This window comes from Nannobrachium achirus (assembly GCF_963921795.1).
Source record: "Nannobrachium achirus genome assembly, chromosome: 5".
Taxonomy (NCBI): domain Eukaryota; kingdom Metazoa; phylum Chordata; class Actinopteri; order Myctophiformes; family Myctophidae; genus Nannobrachium; species Nannobrachium achirus.
In genome coordinates this window covers 43,092,487-43,113,424 of record NC_137814.1, presented here as the reverse complement: position 1 = coordinate 43,113,424, position 20,938 = coordinate 43,092,487, and the positions used below count along the sequence as shown (strand labels likewise).

Genomic DNA, 20,938 nt, shown 5'->3' with positions numbered 1-20,938 from the left:
CCATCACACAGCAGTCTGCTTCAAACCTCCCTCACATCACGCAGCAGTCTACCTCAATCCCTCTTCATGCCGTGCATCAGTCTTCTTCAACCCCTACTCACATCATGCATCAATCTACTTCAACTCCCCAGCATATAATGCAGCAATCTACTCCAACCCCACAGCATATCACGCAGCAGCCTTCCTCAACGCCTCATCGCAACAAGCTCCAACCTAACTCAACACTTCTCCACGCCTCGCACCAATCTAACCCAACCCCTCTTCACGCCATGCATCAATCTGCCTCATTTCACCCTCAAGCTGTGCAACAATCCAGCTCATCACCCCGTCATACAAACATCAAGTCTAGCCCCTACTCACCACAGGTCAACAATACAGTGACCACCCCACAAAGGGTAACAAACACGCCCACTCCCAAATCCACAGATGTCTCTGACCTTGCTGCCTTTCTTGCTCGACGTGATCTTCTCACCACAGGGATCAAGGTTTTTGACAACCAACCAGAGAATTACATGGCATGGAGATCCACCTTCTGCAATGCCATAGAAGGCTTGAATCTCAAACCTAGTGAGGAGCTAGACCTACTTACCAAGTGGCTTGGCGGGGAGTCACTTCAGCAAGCCATGAGGATCAGAGCAGTCCATGTCAACAATCCCGCAGCTGGTCTTGACATGTTATGGCGACGGCTGGATAAGAACTACGGTTCTCCAGAAGTTGTTGAGGCTTCATTATTCAAACGACTGGAGAACTTACCAAAGATCTCTCACAAAGACAACCAACATCTCCAAGAGCTTGCAGATCTCCTCCTTGAGATTGCAGCAGCAAAGAATGAAGGTTATCTAACAGGTCTTGGGTTCCTCGATTCATCAAGAGGAATCAACACTATTGTGGAGAAGCTCCCACCAAACCTCCAAGAGAGATGGATTACTCAGGGGACTATTTACAAGAGAGATAATCTTGTTCATTACCCACCTTTTTCTTACTTCGTTGACTTCGTCAACCATCATGCAGAAATGTGGACAGATCCCAGCTTCTACCTCCAAGGCTCCAGCATGGCACCTCCCAAAGCTGAGAGACCTCAAGCCAACCAGTGGAAGGCCAGGATTCCTATCTCTGCAAATAAGACTGAGGTTGAAGCTTCAAACTCCTCAGACAGCAATACAAGTTCTATGGATCCGGGCAAGGAGTGTCCCATTCATAAAAAACCTCACTCCCTAAGTAAATGCAGGGGGTTCAGAATGAAGACTTTGGATGAGAGGAAGAGTTTTCTCAAAGAGCATTCCATCTGCTACAAGTGCTGCTCTTCCACGAACCATAGAGCAAAAGACTGCAAGACTACCGTCCTCTGTTCAGAGTGCAACAGTGATCGTCACATTTCGGCTCTTCATGATGGTCCACCTCCCTGGACGGAGAAAGATCCTGTCACTACAGAGGGACATGGCGGGGAGCAAGCTGAGAAGAACTCACCTGTCACTACTGCCAGCTGCACAGAAGTCTGTGGAGAAGGGTTGCACGGGAAGTCATGTCCGAAAATGTGTCTTGTCCACGTGTATCCTAAAGGGCATCCTGAGCATAAGAAGAAGATGTACGTGATGCTGGATGACCAGAGTAACTTGTCATTGGCCAGGTCCGCCTTCTTTGACAAATTCAACATTCACGGTACCGTCTCTCCTTACACCTTGAAAACGTGCTCCGGCACAACAGTTACCAGAGGAAGAAGAGCTTCGGACTTCATGATAGAGTCTATAGATGGCGAAGTATCTATGGCGCTGCCGACACTCATTGAGTGCAACTTGATTCCTAATAACCGAGAGGAAATTCCTACACCAGAAGCCGCCACTCATCATCCTCATCTTAAAGCCATTGCTTCCAAGATACCACCTCTTGATCCCTCAGCAGAGATCCTGCTGCTGCTTGGGAGGGACATAATACGTGTTCACAAGGTTCGAAGCCAGTGTAACGGTCCACACAATGCGCCGTTTGCCCAACGCCTCGATTTAGGATGGGTAATTATCGGAGACGTGTGCCTCAGGGGAGCCCACAAACCCTCTGTGAACACTTTCAAGACCAGTATCCTGGAGAATGGTCGCACCAGCTTCTTCAAGCCTTGTGAAAGCAGCATCCACATTCGAGAGAGGTTCACGGATGAACACCTTGCACAACCTCTGGAGAAGCCAGCTCAAGATGATCTTGGCAAACAAGTTTTCAATAACACCGTTGAGGACAATAAACTGGCACTCTCAGTCGAAGATGACGTCTTCCTCCACATTATGGACCAGGAGTTCACCAAGGATGACTCCAACAGTTGGGTGGCCCCCCTCCCATTCCGCTCTCCAAGACGGCGCCTGCCTAACAATAGGGAACAAGCCCTCAGTCGCCTTTTGTCCCTTCGGCGTACATTGAAAAAGAAGCCAGAGATGAAAGAACATTACGTGGACTTCATGGAGAAGATTTTCAGTAATGGACATGCAGAACCAGCTCCCTCACTGGAACCCAACAAAGAGTGCTGGTACCTACCAAGCTTTGGCGTCTATCATCCGCAGAAGCCTGGTCAAATCAGGATAGTCTTTGACTCGAGTGCCCAGTACAAGAACATATCCCTCAACGATGTGTTACTCAGAGGCCCAGATCTAAACAACAGTCTGATCGGTGTGCTTGTCCGCTTCAGATCTGAACCCTACGCAGTGATGGCTGATGTTCAACAGATGTTCCACAGCTTCATGGTCAAAGAAGAGCACCGTGACTACCTCCGCTTCTTGTGGTTTAAGGACCACCAGCTTGACGGAGACATTGTGGAGTATCGGATGAAAGTCCATGTGTTCGGGAACTGTCCGTCTCCAGCAGTGGCCATCTACGGGATGAAGAGGACAGCTATGGAGGGAGGAGAGGAGTATGGAGCTGACGCAAGACTCTTCATTGAACGCCATTTCTATGTAGATGATGGACTTAAGTCATTCTCCAGTGCATCCGAGGCCATCGATGTGTTGAAGAGAGCTCAACACATGCTAGCACAGTCCAATTTACGACTGCACAAAATCATGTCCAATAATCCGGATGTCATGAAAGCCTTTCCAGGTGAAGACCTCGCCAAAGAACTGCAAGGCCTTGAACTGGGACAGGAGTTCCCACCCATGCAGCGGAGTCTAGGACTCGGATGGGACCTGTCCACAGACACCTTTAGGTTTAAAGTGGCAATCAGTGAGAAGCCCTTCACTAAACGAGGTGTACTGTCCACCATCAATAGTTTGTACGACCCCCTCGGATTTGCTGCACCTGTCAGCATTCAGGGGCGTTCAATACTAAGAGACCTAACCTCTCATTCCTGTGACTGGGATGCACCACTCCCTGAAGAGAATCAGGAGAAGTGGCAAAGATGGAGAGACTCCCTACAGGACCTGCAGGAGCTGAAGATTCCAAGGATGTACACATCACTCCCCTTGTCTGCAGCACAGAAAACTGAAATGTGTATCTTTTGTGATGCATCCACCAAAGCAATAGGTGCTGTTGCTTACCTGAAAGTGACAGACTTCACAGGTCACAGTGACGTGGGGTTCATCTTTGGCAAAGCAAAGCTTGCTCCAAAACCAGACATCACGGTTCCACGACTCGAGCTCTGCGCTGCTGTACTGGCCGTGGAGATAGCAGAGCTGCTCCAGGAAGAGTTGGATGTAACACTGGATGACGTCAAGTTCTTCACCGATAGCAAGGTGGTGCTCGGCTACATCTTCAATGAGTCCAGACGGTTTTACGTCTATGTCCACAATCGTGTACAACGCATCAGGCAGTCCACACAAGCAAGTCAGTGGAATTATGTACCGACTGACAAAAACCCAGCTGACCATGCAACCAGATCGCTATCGGCAAATCAGCTGCCCTTCTCTTCGTGGCTAACAGGACCTGCTTTCCTCACTGATACAAGACAGAGTCAACTAGCCGAGGAGACTTTCAACCTTGTTGACCCCGACTCAGATGCAGAGTTACGGTCTGAAGTTACAACGTGTGTCACCAGTCTGTCAGACAGCAAGCTGTTCAGTGCACGCTTTGAGAGATTCTCTGCTTGGTGCCCTCTCTTGAAGGCTGTTGCCCGGCTTGAACACATTGCCAAGTCCTTCATCCAGGGGTCCAAGGACAGCACTTGTTATGGTTGGCATATGTGCAACACGCATCTCTCTGAAGACAACCTCAACCAGGCTAAAGGCACAATAATATGCACTGTCCAGAGAGAAGTGTATGCAGATGAGATCAGATGTCTCAAGGAAGGGCGACCTGTCCCCAAGTCAAGCCCACTCAGCAAACTCTGCCCCTTCATTGGCTCAGACCACCTTCTCAGAGTTGGAGGTCGGCTAGCAAGAGCTGATCTTACGTCAGATGAATCACACCCAATACTCATTCCTGGCAGGCATCATGTGACTCAGCTGGTGATCAGACACTTTCACGAGAAAGTTCATCACCAAGGCAGACATTTTACAGAAGGAGCTGTAAGGTCTGCGGGATTCTGGATCGTCGGAGGGAACAGATCAATCAGTAGCACCATCTTCAACTGTGTTACCTGTCGCAAGCTGCGAGGCAAACAAGTACAGCAGATCATGGCTGACTTACCTGTTGACCGACTACGCACAGATCCTCCCTTCACATATGTTGGACTAGATGTGTTTGGGCCCTGGTCTGTCACGTCACGAAGAACACGAGGTGGTGAAGCCAACGCTAAGAGATGGGCAGTCATCTTCACTTGCATGAGCACACGTGCAATCCACATCGAAGTGCTCGAATCCATGGATACATCCTGCTTCATTAATTCGCTGAGGCGTTTCCTTGCCATCAGAGGCCCTGTGAAGCAGTTCAGGTCTGATTGTGGGACCAACTTTGTGGGTGCATGTAAGGAGCTCCAGATCAGCAAGAAAGGTTGCGACAACAAGCAGATCGAGAGCTACCTCACAGATCAGGGGTGTCAGTGGCTGTTCAATCCCCCACATGCTTCACATATGGGTGGTACATGGGAACGGATGATCGGTGTCGCACGCCGCATCCTTGATGCCATGCTACTGGAACATGGCGCTGCAAGGCTCACTCACGAAGTCCTAGTGACCTTCATGGCTGAAGTCACTGCAATAGTGAATGCAAGACCACTCACATCGGTCTCCACTGATCCGGATCAACCTGTTATACTCACCCCAGCCATGCTCCTCACCCAGAAGGTAGGAACACCTCCTGCACCGCCTGGTCAATTTGACAGCAGTGACCTCTTAAGGAGTCAATGGCGACGCGTCCAGAGTCTAGCAACCGCATTCTGGGATCGCTGGAAGAAGGAGTACATACATGGCCTTCAAGGTCGTCGCAAGTGGAGGACTGAGAGTCCTAACATACAAGAAGGGGATGTCGTTCTTCTTAAAGACTCCCAAGAGAAAAGGAACGACTGGCCAGTCGGGCTGGTTACCAACACCTTTCCCAGTCAAGATGGAAAGGTCAGGAAGGTCGAAGTGAAGATCGTCAAAAAAGGAGAACAGAGACTGTTCTTAAGACCTGTGTCCGAGGTCGTTCTCTTGGTTTCCAAAGACACTAACTAGAAAAGACACTATACTTACCTTACAGTACTTACCTTGAGTTGTTGTTTTATTTCTATGTTTATTGTAATGCCATCTAATAGATGCCAGGCGGGGAGTATTCTGGCCCCAGTGTTATATTTCTGTACCTGTAAAAGTGAAAAACACTGCCCCCTAGTGTTGGGTATTTAAGCCTCAGTTGTTGAAATTCCTCATTCCTCACCCAGACACAGAGAGGGAAGGAGTGTAATGCTGCCACTGCACTCTGTGTTTTCTTTGAATGTTTGCCCTTGATTCCGGCACAATCTGTAAGTTCATGCACCATTGTTGTACATTTATGTTTTGTTTCTTGATATGATGTAGTTTTGGGGGTTTAATTCATGTTTATGGGGACATTTCATGATGTTTAAAAAGTTTGTTTGGTGAATGTACACACCTGGCCTAATCAGCTGCCTGTGCCCAGTGAGGGCTTAATTGAGAGCAATTGTGTTGTCATGGTGACCCCTTTGAAGTTTTGCCTGCCTGTTCTCTGTGCTTGTGTGCTCTGATGAGAAGTGTTGTTGGAGTTGTTCTGTATGTTAGATCATTCCAATTCTCATTGTGATTTGTTTTTCTGTATTTTTGTGTGTTTACAGTTTCACAAAGTAAAGAGTTCCATAAGAAACTGAAGAACTGTCTCTCAGTGTTTCTTTGCATGGGATTAAACTGTTTAACTCCCTGTCAAGGCTGACCTAAGAGCTAAGGACAGTAGACTCAGTGAGCTCACGACCTGTCACATTTTAGTTGAATAGCGACAGCAGATTGAAAGCATAGCCATTGAAAGCTGAAATTGAAATATATATTTTTGTATGAAATAAGTCTCTGTATTGGGAAATGAGTTCATGCAAATCACAACATTTCATGTAATTGTAAATATTTCAATAATTATGTTTGGGCACTAGCCTAGTTCCAGACCCTGAATCGCTAGCCACACCCCTTTAAATTTTTGTTTTGGCGATTCAGGGGTCTAGAATTGCTCTCATTGAAGAGGCTTTCCTCGTTCGAAAATCCGTACGGCGAATCAGCGTCGTGAATCAGCGTCTTTTGATAAGCGTGGGTGGGGATTTCCCAGAACTCATCGCGCATCGCGTCGCCCGTCGCAGTAATATGCGATCGTATCGATCTCGCTATGAAACACCAGTAGCAGGCATGTTATGTTGTGTTTGATTCCTAGTTCATAGTGCTCTTATTCTGCCTGTTTCTTTGGTTAGCAAGTAGCACTAGCAAGCAACAGTCTAGCCACTAGCCAGCCACACATAACAACACTACGTCATCGGCTTTGCTACTGTTGTGTTGGTCAGACGGTGAACCAATCGCAGAAGACTGCCTCTTTTGCAACGCCCATCCCAGCAATCGCCCTGGGTGGAAGCAACTTCAGACTGAATAATGGAGTGAAACGAAATGTCAATTCAGGCTGAGTGTCAGGCTATGTGGGCACTGCTTGTCACGAAATCTCATGGCACACCTGGATTTGTCTCATGCACTTTGTCTCTCTTTTTCTCTCTCTGTGTTCAGTGTGTGCACACATGCATGTGCGTCCTTGTGACGCGTTTTGAGCATGTAGACTAGCACGCACGCACGCACACGCACACGCACACACACACACACACACACACACACACACACACACACACACACACATACCATGGCAATGTCCATGGCCTTTGGCCAGACGGAGATAATAACTTCCTACAGTACAGGAAAAAAATAATAATTTAAAATCATCGTAAGAGAAGAAATTCATAATTCATCATAGCAGAATGAATATGCAAATGAGAGCCAATAACACAAGGGAATAAATAACGAGGAGGTTCCCTCCATGAGCCACAGGTGGATTGTACACAGAACAACACACTAAAGCCCTCGGTGGCTTGTAGAGAGCAGTTCCCTGACTCCGGGCAGAGAATGAAGTGTGCGTGTGCATCCCACCCTGCGGAGGAGTCGGTCCCTGTGGCAACAGCAGGTTGCACGCGAACTAGGAGAGGCATTGGCATTCACACAGGACAACATAGCAGGCGCCAAACCATAAAACCTGAGAGGCAGCACTGAATGCAAAACAGGGGAGGGAAGGGGGGGCTGCATAAACATGAGTGAAACTGCTCACAGTCTGTCTGTCTGCTCTGCCAGACACCCACCCCCCAAGCCCCCCCCACACCCCTCTCCTTCTCATTTTCCTTCATCTGACACAGATAACGGAGCGGGAGAGATGGCTGAGAGGGAAAAGGTGGAAGAGCGAGGAGGAGGAGAGGAGGAGTTGCAGGGTTTGTGGTAGTGTTGATATCGTCGACTACCTTTTTTAACCAACGAAAACTAAACAAAAGCTAAGCTATGATGACTAAAACTGAGACTAAATATATTGACAATTTCATTAACAAACCAAACCTTGACTAAAATGTTAAGGAGGGACTAGTGGAGAAGAGATCCAGCAGAACTAAAAGACAAGTCATTTCATGTATGGTTCTGAAAATAGCCGATCTACAAGCTCATAACGTGTTGCAGCGTGACGCGTTATGAACTTGTAGATCGACAATTTTCTGCATGCAACCAAGTGTAAAATCACTATCAAGGTCCGCCAAAATACATTTTATTCTACAAAATCAACTAAATCTACAGTTGATTTTGTCGACTAAAACTAGACTCAGACGTCTAGAATATGACTAAAATTAAATGGCATTGTATTCAAAAGTCTGACTAAAACTAAATCAAAATTTGCTGTCAAAATCAACACTGGCTTGGTGATGGAGAGAAGGGGAGAGTGACGCACAGGGAGGAATCTGCACGGAAACAGAGGAAGACGACAAGACAAGACAAGACAAGACAAGACAAGACAAGACAAGACATGTGTGGTGTAGAATTAAATTCAGAGGATTGATTGATTGGCCATTAACTCTGATTTAGAGAGGAACAGAGGGTAGAACACAGGGACAGAGAGTAAGCAGGACATATGCACACACACAAACACACATATGTAGACACAAACATACACTCGCGAACAGACACTCTCGCACACGTGCGCGCATACTGTAAGACGGAGAGACATTAAGAAGAGAGAGGGGCGATGGCAGATGGACAGACAGACAGAAAGGCAGAGAAACAGGCGCTGGGTCTTGATGGCGTGATTAACAGCCTCTCGTCCCACTCGTATGTCCGCTCTCTGTGATCCGGGGCTCTGTGGCGCAGCTCTAAGCCGTCCCCGGGGAGCGCTTGGATATTCCAACAGCCGTTTGAGTTACTTCCACACGCGTTGGACAGATGGGCCTTTAGCCTGCTCCCTACCAAACACTGACCCTGCAGCGGGGGGGACAGGTATTCATGCGGCACTCGCTACACTAGCTTTATCCTTTACACTGGACCGTTGCCTTCTTCACCGCATGAACCCAATCATCCCTATTATGGGCATGTCGTTTAGGCAAGCCTTCAGCACAACATACGTAGATGAACATTCTGTGAAAATGAGCTAACGTTCACCGAACACTAGGCGAAAATAAGAGATCTACAAGTTCACAAAACTTTGCCTTGTGAGCTTGAGCGTTGTTTTGCTCTGTTGATAAAAAAAGGTATAATCTCCATTGACTTACATAGCAAGGTGAAACAGGTCTCAAGGCATTATTTTAGTGCATTAAACACAACAAAGTGGATTCTAACAGGGTAAAATGTTACAAAACCCAACATTTGTATAAAAGAATAGAAATAAGATAAATGCAAGCAGAGTCAGGTTTTGTAATTTTATACATTGTCAGAATCTGAGTTGTTTGTGTGCTAAAAGAGCGACTTTGTGACCTGTTTCACCTGGTATTTGGATTATACAGTTTTAATAAAAGGCAATATTTGGGGTAGTTTCACACAAGGTAACTCTACCAAAATGTACAGTAAGTTTGACTGTAGCGTAAAATGTGTAAAAATGACAGTAGCTGGGGATATTATTAATTTCATTTAATGTTTTATACATATTAAAAAATCCAATATCAACTTTCCCCCCCCTTTTTTATAGGCCTAATGCTGAACTTGCTCAGCTCAAACTTCAGCTGAAATTTAATTGGCCTATTGATCTGACATAGTTAGATACCTGAACATGTTCAATATGGCCATTCCACTGCTGAGAAAAGTATTGATCTGAGGACTTTGAGTACCATGACATCTTGGGTGACAACCTCCCTCCCTCAGCCAGGAAGCAAAAAAAATGGGTTGTGGTTGGGTCTTCAGCACGACGACGCAAAACATGCGTCCACGGCAACAACATATGGCCTGGCTCAGGAAGAAGCACATTAAGGCCATGGAGTGGCCAAGCTAAGTCTCCAGACATTAATCCAATAGGAAATCTGTGGAGGGAGCCTAAGCTTTGAGTTGCCAAGGGACAGCCTTGAAACCTTAAGGATTTGGAGAGGATTTGCAAAGAGAAGTGTACAAAAATCCCTCCCACGATGTACACACGTGCACCTGGGGAGCAACAGCAAGAAACGTCTGACCTCTGTGCTTGCCAACAAGGGTTTCTCCACCAAGTACTAAGTCATGTTTTGCTAAGGGTATCAAATACTTATTTCACACAAATACATGCTAATCAATTTATATATTTAAACAAATGTATTTTATATTCTATTTACATACACTGATTCTATTTATATACACTGAACCATACTCCTATCATCGTTAAAATAAATCTAAGATTACAATTATAGACCTTTTATTTCTTTGCCATCTCTTTCTTTTCTTTTTTTTTTAACAGTTATGATTTTAGGCATACACAGTCTGACATACAAGGTTTTATACTGTAAAAGGCCTGCCAGTGACAATATACATTTTGCCCTTTACAATAGCAAATTGTATAAAACACCATTGTTGTTGGATTGTTGCTGCAGTTCATACACTGAACCTTGTATGTGTGAAAGCAAACAGTACATTTTAGTGATTGTATGCTTTATTCTTCAGAAAAAGCAGGGAAACGCAGAGATACAGGAAACCAAGGGCAAGAATAGGATGGACATGCAAGAAAGACGTGACCGAAGTCAGATTCAAACTCGTATCCACACGGCTCACGAGGAGCATATGGTCTGAGCACCAACTGGCTGAGCCACCAGGCACCCCACTGGTTCTGATTCTAATGGGGCAACTTGCTGAAGGTTATTCAGGAATCTCGCCTGCGGTCTTAAGCTCTCATTAGTTCTAATCAGTATGCCATCACACTGTAGATGATGCATCTGCCGATATCCGCTGAACTCAGAGGCTCAGAGGTAAAGCTGGAGACTGATTTATGCTCTGTCCCAGGACGGCATTGCGCACCCAAAATGGCAGATCTACCCAGGGACGTGCTGGGCCCCTGATTCAGCCCGGGAAAAAGAGTTGTAGAGGCCCTCATTGCGCGCTATAGAGAGAGATCTCTCTCTATAGCGCTGCTGCTACTCAAAGATTTGCCATTTCAGATCATGACAAGTGACACTGACAAGCCAGTGGGCCAATTACATGAGTTATATTTCGTCATTGTCGGGTGGAAACCTTGTATGTCCAAAACCATTTTAAAAATGATTTAAACTAGTGAAAACAGCCGATCTACAAGCACACAACGCCTCGCACCGCGAGGCGTTGTGTGCTTGTAGATCTGCTGTTTTCACTACTTTTGTGCGACAGCCTTGTATGATGAAGCAGGGCTTTGCTTTGCAAAAAAATTTACAAATTTGAAACTTTCAAGATTCAAGGTTTCTGCCCGACCGGCCGGGAATGAACCGGCCATTCGGGAGTTGTCCCGCTTTTCCCAATGGCCATCTACCAGTTCACAATGTGTTGCAATGTGCAGTTTTTCCACGCGTGACACTGTCGTGTGATGAAGTATGAATCGGACTAGTAGAATTCCCAATGTATGAATGAATGGACCATGGTAAAGCACCTTGAGTTCGCAACTTGCTTAGAAAAACGCTATAAAAATGCCATCCATTAGAATCAACAGACTATTGTCAGAGGAAAAGCTGCCCTTATAGCAATCTCTGCTGAATACCATTTCACTCTCAATTTACCCACTAAAGTGAAAATGAGCTGGAGATTAAATTGACGATGAATACTATTGAACAATGCAGTATAATCTTAAACTAAACCTTGTGTACACAGTATATGCACTGCAGCATTATCGTGTTTGCTTAAAAAGCAGATTGTGGACTCAATTCTTTTCTGGCATGGTTTCCCCCAGTTGCACACACATCAACACCTAACAACACCTTGGCCACCCCGGCGCATATTACAGCTCATAACATTACAACACCTCAACGCTTCACCGGCCTGCTGTTCACAGGCTTGTTATATGTGCGATATTCTTCACATTTATGCATGAAAACTCAATTAGTTTGTGTTTGTGCTAACTAAGCACATCTGTGGGGGTCGGAACATGAAGCGGAATAGGAGCTCAGGGATTTCCCCGCGTTGAGCAGCCATTGCCGTCGTTTCTCTCCATCTTCGCTAGAGGACAACAAGTAGATAATCATATTAATACCGTGGGAGTACATCACTCAGTATATCAAGGAATAGCTTTATTAATTTATTTTTAAAGGTAGGGTAAGTGATTTTCCTTGGTTAAAATAAGTGTTAAATAGCTCTATAAAATGTTTGTTCTGTAACAGGAGTCGCTTCAGCTCTTTATTGAACCGAAAATGCATTTTCAGATCGGGATACCAATTTTATCCAATCAGGATAGAGAACTGGAAGCGATGACACAAAGAAATTAGCAGACTAAATTTATTTTATTATTGAAACCCTAAACCAATGGTATGATACATGTAACCTGCTGTACCCGAATAAATAAATAATAATAAAAAAAAAAAAAAAAAAAAAAAAAAATATATATATATATATATATATATATATATATATATATATATATATATATATATATATATATATATATATATATATATATATATATAAAAGAAATGAGCAGACAAAATTGCTACTGGAACGATAAATAGGTGCTTGGCTGAAATTGTGTCACCTACTTGAAAATGTATTTTCTGTATAGAGCTGGAGAGACAGAGAGATCCCTGTGACTGAACAAACACTCTATAGCAATGATTACTATCAGAACATAGTGCTTTAAACGTTTTTGTTTGAACCAAAACACATCACTTACCCTACTTTAAATAATAGTCCATCTCTATGCAATGCAACACAATGGTTCTGATGGTTCTGATGCTTTTGTCAGAAAAAGCAGGAGAATGAAGCGAGACAGGAAACCAAGCGCAAACAAAGGATGGACATGCACGACATGAGCAAAGAAGGAGCGGGCCCAGTGGACCCCTGGGAGACTCCTCAGGTCAACTGTATATACAGTAGCCTTGTTTTGCTTTACTACAACATTATAGTCCCTTGCACAGCTGAAACCGATCCAGGAGGCCACACATGTTCTCTGCCTGAAAAACAGCTGTCACTTTGCGTTAGGTTATGTATGTGTTTCTATATGTGTTGTTTTTTTTGCACATTTTGCACCTTTGTCTGCATATGAGAATGTATGCTTGTCCCATGACATCAAGCTCTTTACAAGAAAAGTGACAAGATGAACAATCTTGGAGGCAGGCTGTATGCCGACAGCCTGCCAGAACATCTGCCAGAGTGATGCTTTTCTAAAGGTTATTCTGCTTATAAAGACACATAATGTAGACAGCAAGACAGACAGCTCAGATAAGATTCCCAATTACTACTCATCTTACAATAAATGCGAGAAGTCTCTGCGTGTGCGTGTGTCGGTGTGTGTGTGCGCGCGCACACACACGCGCATGTGCGTGCGTGTATCTGTTTCTATGTCTGTTTGCCTGTCTGTGGGTCTGTCTGACTTTGACCTTTCCTGAGTTTGCTCCATATAGACCAGGGGTGTCTCATTTTAGGTCACAGGCTTGATTGGGTGAAATTGCACTTCTGAATAAAGCTGGATCGGTCCTACAGGTATACGCACAACAATCACGTGGTCCCACAGCTTTTGCTGCCTCCGTGCTCTTACATGTGTCTCACTCTCTGCTATAACTAATGTGTTTCACTTCACAAAAGTATATTACATATCAGTATTACATTACAGTCTAAAGTTACAAGAAAGATATGAGGAGAACAACAAGTCAAAATCATGCTATTGGTTGATTTTGCTTACACCACCCTGTACACAAAACCATTGTTTCTTATAAAGGAGAGCATTACTGTTCTGATCAGTATTACATTATGCTTTGCTTACATGCCATGTCGCAGTGTTTCTTGAACAGTGACACTAATGACTAATTTGCACTTGCTGCTTCCAGACACCTGATATGTCAAGCTCTAGCCAACCTGTCAACATCAGGGAGCAATTTCTGGGCTGTTGTGATTTTCATAATGTCATTGATGCCCGTGTGTCTGCTGCAAAGCACAGTTTGGATGTGCTGCTAATGTTCCTTTTGAGAAAGCCTGTTCACTTTGAGGAAAAGTCTGTCATATTGACGTGTGTCAGTCCCAGGTATTGATAGAATGACTCTATACCCAGTCGTAAATGTAATTTTCAAAGCTGTGTTACACTGAACATCAATATGGAGTTCCCCTGGTACATCTGATGCTGTGTTGACGGCAAATGGCGATCGAAAGTGTAACAATTCTGTCTTGAGCTTAGGGAAGACTTGGAAACAATTCTGCAACTCACTTTACAGCGGTGATATTTTTCCTTGTACCATGTCCATGTTGTAATTATCCCTGTGAGTAACACGTCACGCACAGACTGAAAACAAGCCGCGTCCGGCCACTGGTTTGACACCCCTGAATTACAGACCACGCCTCCATAGACAATAAAATAATACATAAGAAAACTAAATGGAATAAAGATGTGGCAGCAAACTCAATCACAGCAATGACCTGGCATTCTAAAGGGGACAGGTGTCAAACATCTAGGTTGTTGTGGTAATATGCAGCCAAGCTCTGTCAAACTGGATCCTCGAGTCGAGAACCATAATGACATAGTGAGAGAGAGAGAGAGAGAGAGAGAGAGAGAGAGAGAGAGAGAGAGACAGAGAGACAGACAGACAGACAGACAGACAGACAGAGACAGAGACAGAGACAGAGACAGAGACAGAGACAGAGCGAGAGGGAGAGGGAGAGGGAAAGAGGGAGAGAGATGTAAATGTACTGTAAATGTCATTTCTCTGAATTGTCATATAATACGTCAATGTCAAAGTGAGACTTTCATAAGCGCTGCTAGTTCTGCAGTGGCACCGCCCTGCACGTCACAGCAATAGTGCCTTCGCCTGTGAAGATCAAATAACAGTGACTCTTGGGCACAGCAGGGGTTCCGTTTGCTTATGCATAGAGTGTGGATATGCAATGTATTGCGCCTGAAAAACCTAATTTAAATTCATCAGCCTCATTTATTTTTCATTTATTTAATTTTTTACAGCATCGGAAAATAGGCGACTATAATTGATACCGTAACACTTTGATAATAGAGCACATTTATTCTTGCCATCCGACGAGCCTCTGATTATTGAACTGCTTCGTTTCATACACACGACTCTCCCTCCCACACTGCCTATATGTTAGCCTCTAATTGAAAAGACACTTCAGCCTCAGTATGGGCATAAAATGAAGAGACGGCGGAGAGGTCTTTCACCATAATCGTCAGAAACCTCGTATCTCCAAGTTTCAAATTTGTATGTTTGTAAAGTAAAGCCCTGCTTCATCATACCAGACTGTCACACATAACTAGTGAAAATAGCAGATCTACTACCCACGCAACGCCTCGCAAATGATAAATACAAAACAAACCGTTTTGGACATACAAGGTTTCCACCCCACAACAACCATATCATTTGTGCTCCTTTATCCTCCTGCGCACATTTCTCTGAACTCATCATCGGGGTTTGAAGTTTGGGGGAATGGACAGGTATCTAACATGGCTCAGAAACTTAAAGCCGTGCTTTAGCCGTGGCTAACGTCCTCCCCTGGCACGAACGCTGTTACCCCTTCAGCTAGTTACACCTCCACTGCCACCATTTGAAGCACAGAGGGGTTTGGTGATTCTCACGGCTGCACATAAAGTACAGTACCCCGCACGAGCAGCACACGGCTTGTGACTCCTGTTCTCACAGAGGCCAAGGCCCGTGGACCCCGCTGCTACTGCAGGGAGAGAGCCCCCATTAACTGGGAAAAATAATACCGGTCTTGCAAGAGTTTTAGCCCGATGATGGTGCATGGTGCGTCCCACGGGAGCCAAGTGCAGACTGTGCCACCAGCTCTAATGCATAACATTAACTTAAAAATGCAGCTGTGGAGCGAACTGTCTAGCATTAATCGAAATTACACACTGTGCAGACTAGGTTCCACATCTTTCAGCAGAGAAATGATGAAAGGGAGGGAAATATGATGGTGTTCTTTTTTTTTGCCATTGTGCGCATACGTTTAAAGGCAAGCATGCTGGTTTGAGCAAAGACATGATGCACACAATTAAATATCGAAATAGGTTTGGTGTTTCCCACCCAGGCACTACTCAATTAACCCAAACCTGGGTTATGGTACATATTGTGTACAGCAGTGGTTCTCAACCTGTGGGTCGGTTATTTTGGGGGCGTCCCATGATGAACTTAATGTGCAATGTTGTTTCTCACTCGACAGTAAACAACCCAACATAAAGTTTAAGTATAGAGGGTATCTACACATTTATAAAGTGAACATTTTAAGGAAATTGTCAAATATTAGAGGCAGAAATTGTGAAAATAGACGATCTACATGCTCACAATGCCTCGCAACGCGAGGCGTTGTGGGGGTCGTGGCATTAAAAGGTTGAGAACCACTGGTGTACAGCGCCTAGAATAGCAGTGCGACTGCATGCTGCCAAGTAATGAAAAAAGTTCACTTATAAAACTAAGAATGTGTGCACAACTCAATCAAACTAATGCTTTATTTACTGGGCGTGCGGCTCAGAAGAGTTCATAGAAACAGAAGAAAGTCAGCATTCATCAAAGTGAAGGACACTTGTGTGAATCCCACAAACAATGTGGGAAGGATTTTACCGAGTATGCAGAGTAGGCTATAATTAGTTGCTCAACAGCCAAAAAAGAAACCGCTTTCAAACTGAAACAAATATTAGAGAACAGTGAGGCTACAAAGAATGATGGTCAGTTTTCCATGACCCGGAGCATATAAACGAGGCATTCAGAGAATACTATTTGAAATGATACATCTCGGAACGAGAATCAAATAGCTAAGAAACAGAAGAGTTTTTCACTGATTGAAACATTCTCAAAGGGACATGGCATAACAGTTTTACAGGCTCCCATTTCAGAAAGAAAGAAACAGAAAGCCTTTAAATTATTCTCAGTGAAATCTCCTGGTGAAGATTTTAGTATTGAAGTGATTTCAAAGTGCACTATCTCCTCTTCTCTGACAGTGACATGGAAATGTCTGCATTCATGCATTATTTCGCTATTGCCAAAATTTGGAAAATAACTCCTGGAAATGTATAATTGGCTTCCAATTGGCATTTTCAATACTTATTATAAGATTTATGCAAACATGTTGGCTTCAAGATGATCCAATTCCCTCTCTGATCTATCGTATGATAAATGTCACCACTACATTTTGTGGTGATGCTGTCAGAAAGTCACAGACAGTGAATGCTTGTGATGCATAATGCATAGTTTGACACTAGTTTGACACGTTTGTTTCCATTGTTTTCAATTGTTCTCATCCTTTTTGTGGTGTAATAACAAAACCAAACATACTGTAAGCCCAAATAAACTTTTAATATCAAGATATACTGTATGGTGGATGAGCCATTTACTAATATCATTCATCTTGTAACGGCTTATTTAATAGGCAGATGGGAAAGGCTGGAGGGACAAATTATTGCTTATCTTAAAAACAAGGTATATGTGGCTTTTATGTTTGTGGTTTTATCTAAATCCTGAAGCGAACCACTCTTCCATCCTGTACTCTTTGGCATAATCTTTATTCCCAGCAGGAGGCAAACCATTAGTCTTCTAAGCTTTAAGTGTCTGGGGGATATAATCAGTCATAGGAAAATGGTTTCGTATACAGCAGTAATCTAAAGGAGCAATATAACCTAGGGTAAATGATGCCTCCTCGCTTGCCTTAGTAGCAAACTTTTACATTAATTATCAGCTGTAAATTATGCTTTATCTGTTCATGAAGCAGAAACCTTTGTGGATCTGACTCTCTGGTCTGTCTGCGTCTCTCTGGGCTTAGCCTGGGATCAGTATCATTTTCGGGTTTCTGATCGGGTCGGGAGTGGAAACAACCTACGTCATGTTGTAGTCATCAGACGGCCTACACTTTGGCCAGAACTACCAAACCAGAAACGCTCAAGGGTACCAAAACAAAGCAACGCCGCTGTTTAGGCCTATAGATCGGATCATACAAAAGTCTGGTAACGCCAGGTTACTCTGGGCTCCAAGTACTAAATTGTGATACTGCACTAAGTACACTGACAACGGGTAAAACGAGTCCATCAATCCATTCATCTTGAAACGATTATCCAGAATTGGGTCACAGGGGTAACAGTTCCAACTGAAATTTCCAGAGTTCCCTATTCTGAGCAACTTCCTCCACTCTCTCCGGGAGTATACCGAGGCGTTCCCAGGCCAGTGTGCAGATATAATCCTTCCATCTGGTCTTTAGTCTGCCACAGGGTCTCCTACCTCCAGTGGGACGTGCATCCTAGGAAGGCGCTCGGGAGGCATCCGTACTAGATGCCCGAACCACCTAAGTTGGCTCCTTTCCAAGTGTAGGAGCAGCGGTTCTACTCCAAGTCTCTCTCGGGTGACTGAACTTCTTACCCTATCTCTAAGGGAAATACCAGCCACCCGTCTGAGAAAACTCATTTCATCCGCTTGTAACCGCGACCTTATACTTTTGGTCATGACCCACACTTCATGACCATAGGTGAGAATAGGAACAAAGATTGCTCGGTAGACAGAGAGCTTTGCCTTCCGGCTTTTTTCTTCACAACAACGGGTAAATGGGTACCCGTTGTTGTGGTAAATACAATGTGGTTCAACAAGTACTCTGACATTGGGTACAACGGATATGGCAAACAGAGGGGCATGCTTATTCAATTGGCATTGTCCTATAATGTTTCCTAGGAGTATTGCCACTTTGCCCACAAAATTGTGACCTCTTTGGACACTATACCTTTGGAGGATGGTCTTTGCAAATTTGAAATAACCCTCCAAAGATCACAGGATTACAGTCTTAGACATGTGTATGGTGCATACTGTATTTGATCTGGTTCCTCATCATGGTCATATGAGTGCAGATACTGGTGTCAATGGCGTTATCATCTTCACCTGTCAGCTCACTGTCACTACTAGACTCATTTTATTTGTACAACACTTCGTTCCCATGCTTTTATCCTCTCACGAGGTAATTGTAATGACCTAAGGCAGAGCATGTCTATTGGTGGGACTTCCGTTGTATGTACTCCCCTGGTCTTTTTTGACCAAACACAGTTTGCATGTTCTTGGAATGTAAACAGATCTGCAAAGCATCAAAGTAACTTGGACAGTATTTCTAGTATTACTTCCGTTAGACACTCTCTGTAGCAGGTCTTGCCCAGCTTATGAATCCTAGTAACCATGGGCCTACTCTCGCATGTTATAATAGGCAACATGTTGTGAGCTTGTAGATCGGCTATCTTTTCTATTTGTCGTTCAATGAAGTAGTGGTTAAAGTGGTTAAAAAAATGAAGGATGTGTAAATAACAACCTACCAGAGTTGCAGTCATCCCCAGAGAAGCCCTCCTGGCAGACGCAAAATCCATCCTTGCAGATCCCCTTCCGGCTGCAGTTGTTGGCGCAGTAGACCAGTGAACAGTCTTCTCCAATGTACCCGGGCCTGCAATGGCAGGTCCCGTTGATGCACAGCCCCTGGTCCGAGCAGTCATTGAGACATCTCCCAACCATGCAGTCCTCGCCAGTGTAGGTCTCCTCGCACACACACTCCCCATCGATGCAGAGCCCTCGGCCCGAACAATCCATGGGGCAGCGGGGCTCCGAGCAGTTGTCGCCGCCAAAGTCCCGGTCACACACGCACTCTCCCTCCACGCATATGCCTTGGCCAGAGCAATCGTCCGGGCAGCGCGGCTCTGAGCAGTTCTTGCCGGTCCAGCCCTCCTCGCAGATGCAGCCGCACAGGTCAAAACTGAAACTGCCATGTCCACCGCATCCGGGGACGAAGTCTAGGCGGCCTGGGGAGCAAGGAAGAGTTTACGGATTATTGGATACCACTTAAAGGGATAGTTCCCCCCAAAATTACTTTCTCTCTATCGATTACTCAACCCATGGAGACTTGAATTCACGGATATTATTTTGTTTTTGTCGCATTCCTAAGCCAATCATTTGAGGAAACTCTTTGTGTCTCCATAGAGAACAAAGCAGCCTATTTGTGTCTCCATATTGAGCCACTGCTGGTCATCAAATTATTGGCTTGGGAATACGACGAAAATGTATCGATAGTAAAAAAGTTATTTTTTGGGTGAACTATCCCTTTAACATTGAATGGTCAAATTATGTCTGGCCTCTCTTATCAATGAAACAACAATTCACTGCAGATATGAAAACAATAACATCTTGAAACTGACACTTTTACTATTTAACCACAGCATTGTGTTTTACATAATAAACACTAGTTTGACGTTTCTATACAATTCCAGGTTTCACTGTAGCTCTCCACATATGTTTCTAATTGAACTTGTAGCAGAGCTTACATTTTGATGAAAGACTACAGAAGACTACAATACAACTCACAATAGATCTCATGATACAGTACATGATAATACACCCACTGTAAGCTCTTTTAACAGTGGGGGAACATTATCTGCTGAATGGCTTTGTTGTGTGTTTCACTAAATCAAGGGGAAAAAATCATCAGTGTGTGCCCACCTGGTCCTGCATTTTTATTAGGATTATGACTGCCAGAGACGAGCACATACTGCTTGAGTTGCTTTTGGAGAAGTTTTAAATATGTAAATGTTGTCACCAGAGGAGGCCTATAACCCTGGTTCTATCCTAGACATACTCTAATTAGAAGGACTGTATCTACTGAATACTGAACAAAACAATAAGCCATAGCTCCCCAAAGCACTCGGATCCAGACAGAGCCCGGAGCAGGGAGAATCCTCTCTCCAGCATCAAGATTCTGCTGCCGTCTCATCTACCTAAAACAATTCGGACATTGCCAAAGACCTAGGTTTCGTGTCTGACTGTTCTTTGGAACCTAAGATGTATTTTGTGCCTACTTAAATTAAAATCCATCCTCTATATATTTACCTTGATCTTACCATTCCTTTTGCTAAAGGATTTCCGAAGGACTTCCAATATGCTTCATGCCCACTTTACTGGAATGGAACATTGCTACAG

The 20,938-nt window shown here is 44.4% G+C and overlaps 1 protein-coding gene across 1 annotated transcript in view; it reads right to left on the bottom strand.

The window, feature by feature from the left end:
- tnr (tenascin R (restrictin, janusin)) overlaps positions 1–20,938 on the bottom strand; it is a gene marked incomplete at both ends in the record, with an annotated part of 284,483 nt that overhangs the window by 91,991 nt on the left and 171,554 nt on the right. The window contains one exon of the mRNA XM_080725805.1: positions 19,291–19,767. Within this exon, the coding sequence (XP_080581931.1) occupies positions 19,291–19,767 (477 nt within the window). The remainder of the gene's footprint in view (positions 1–19,290; positions 19,768–20,938) is intronic.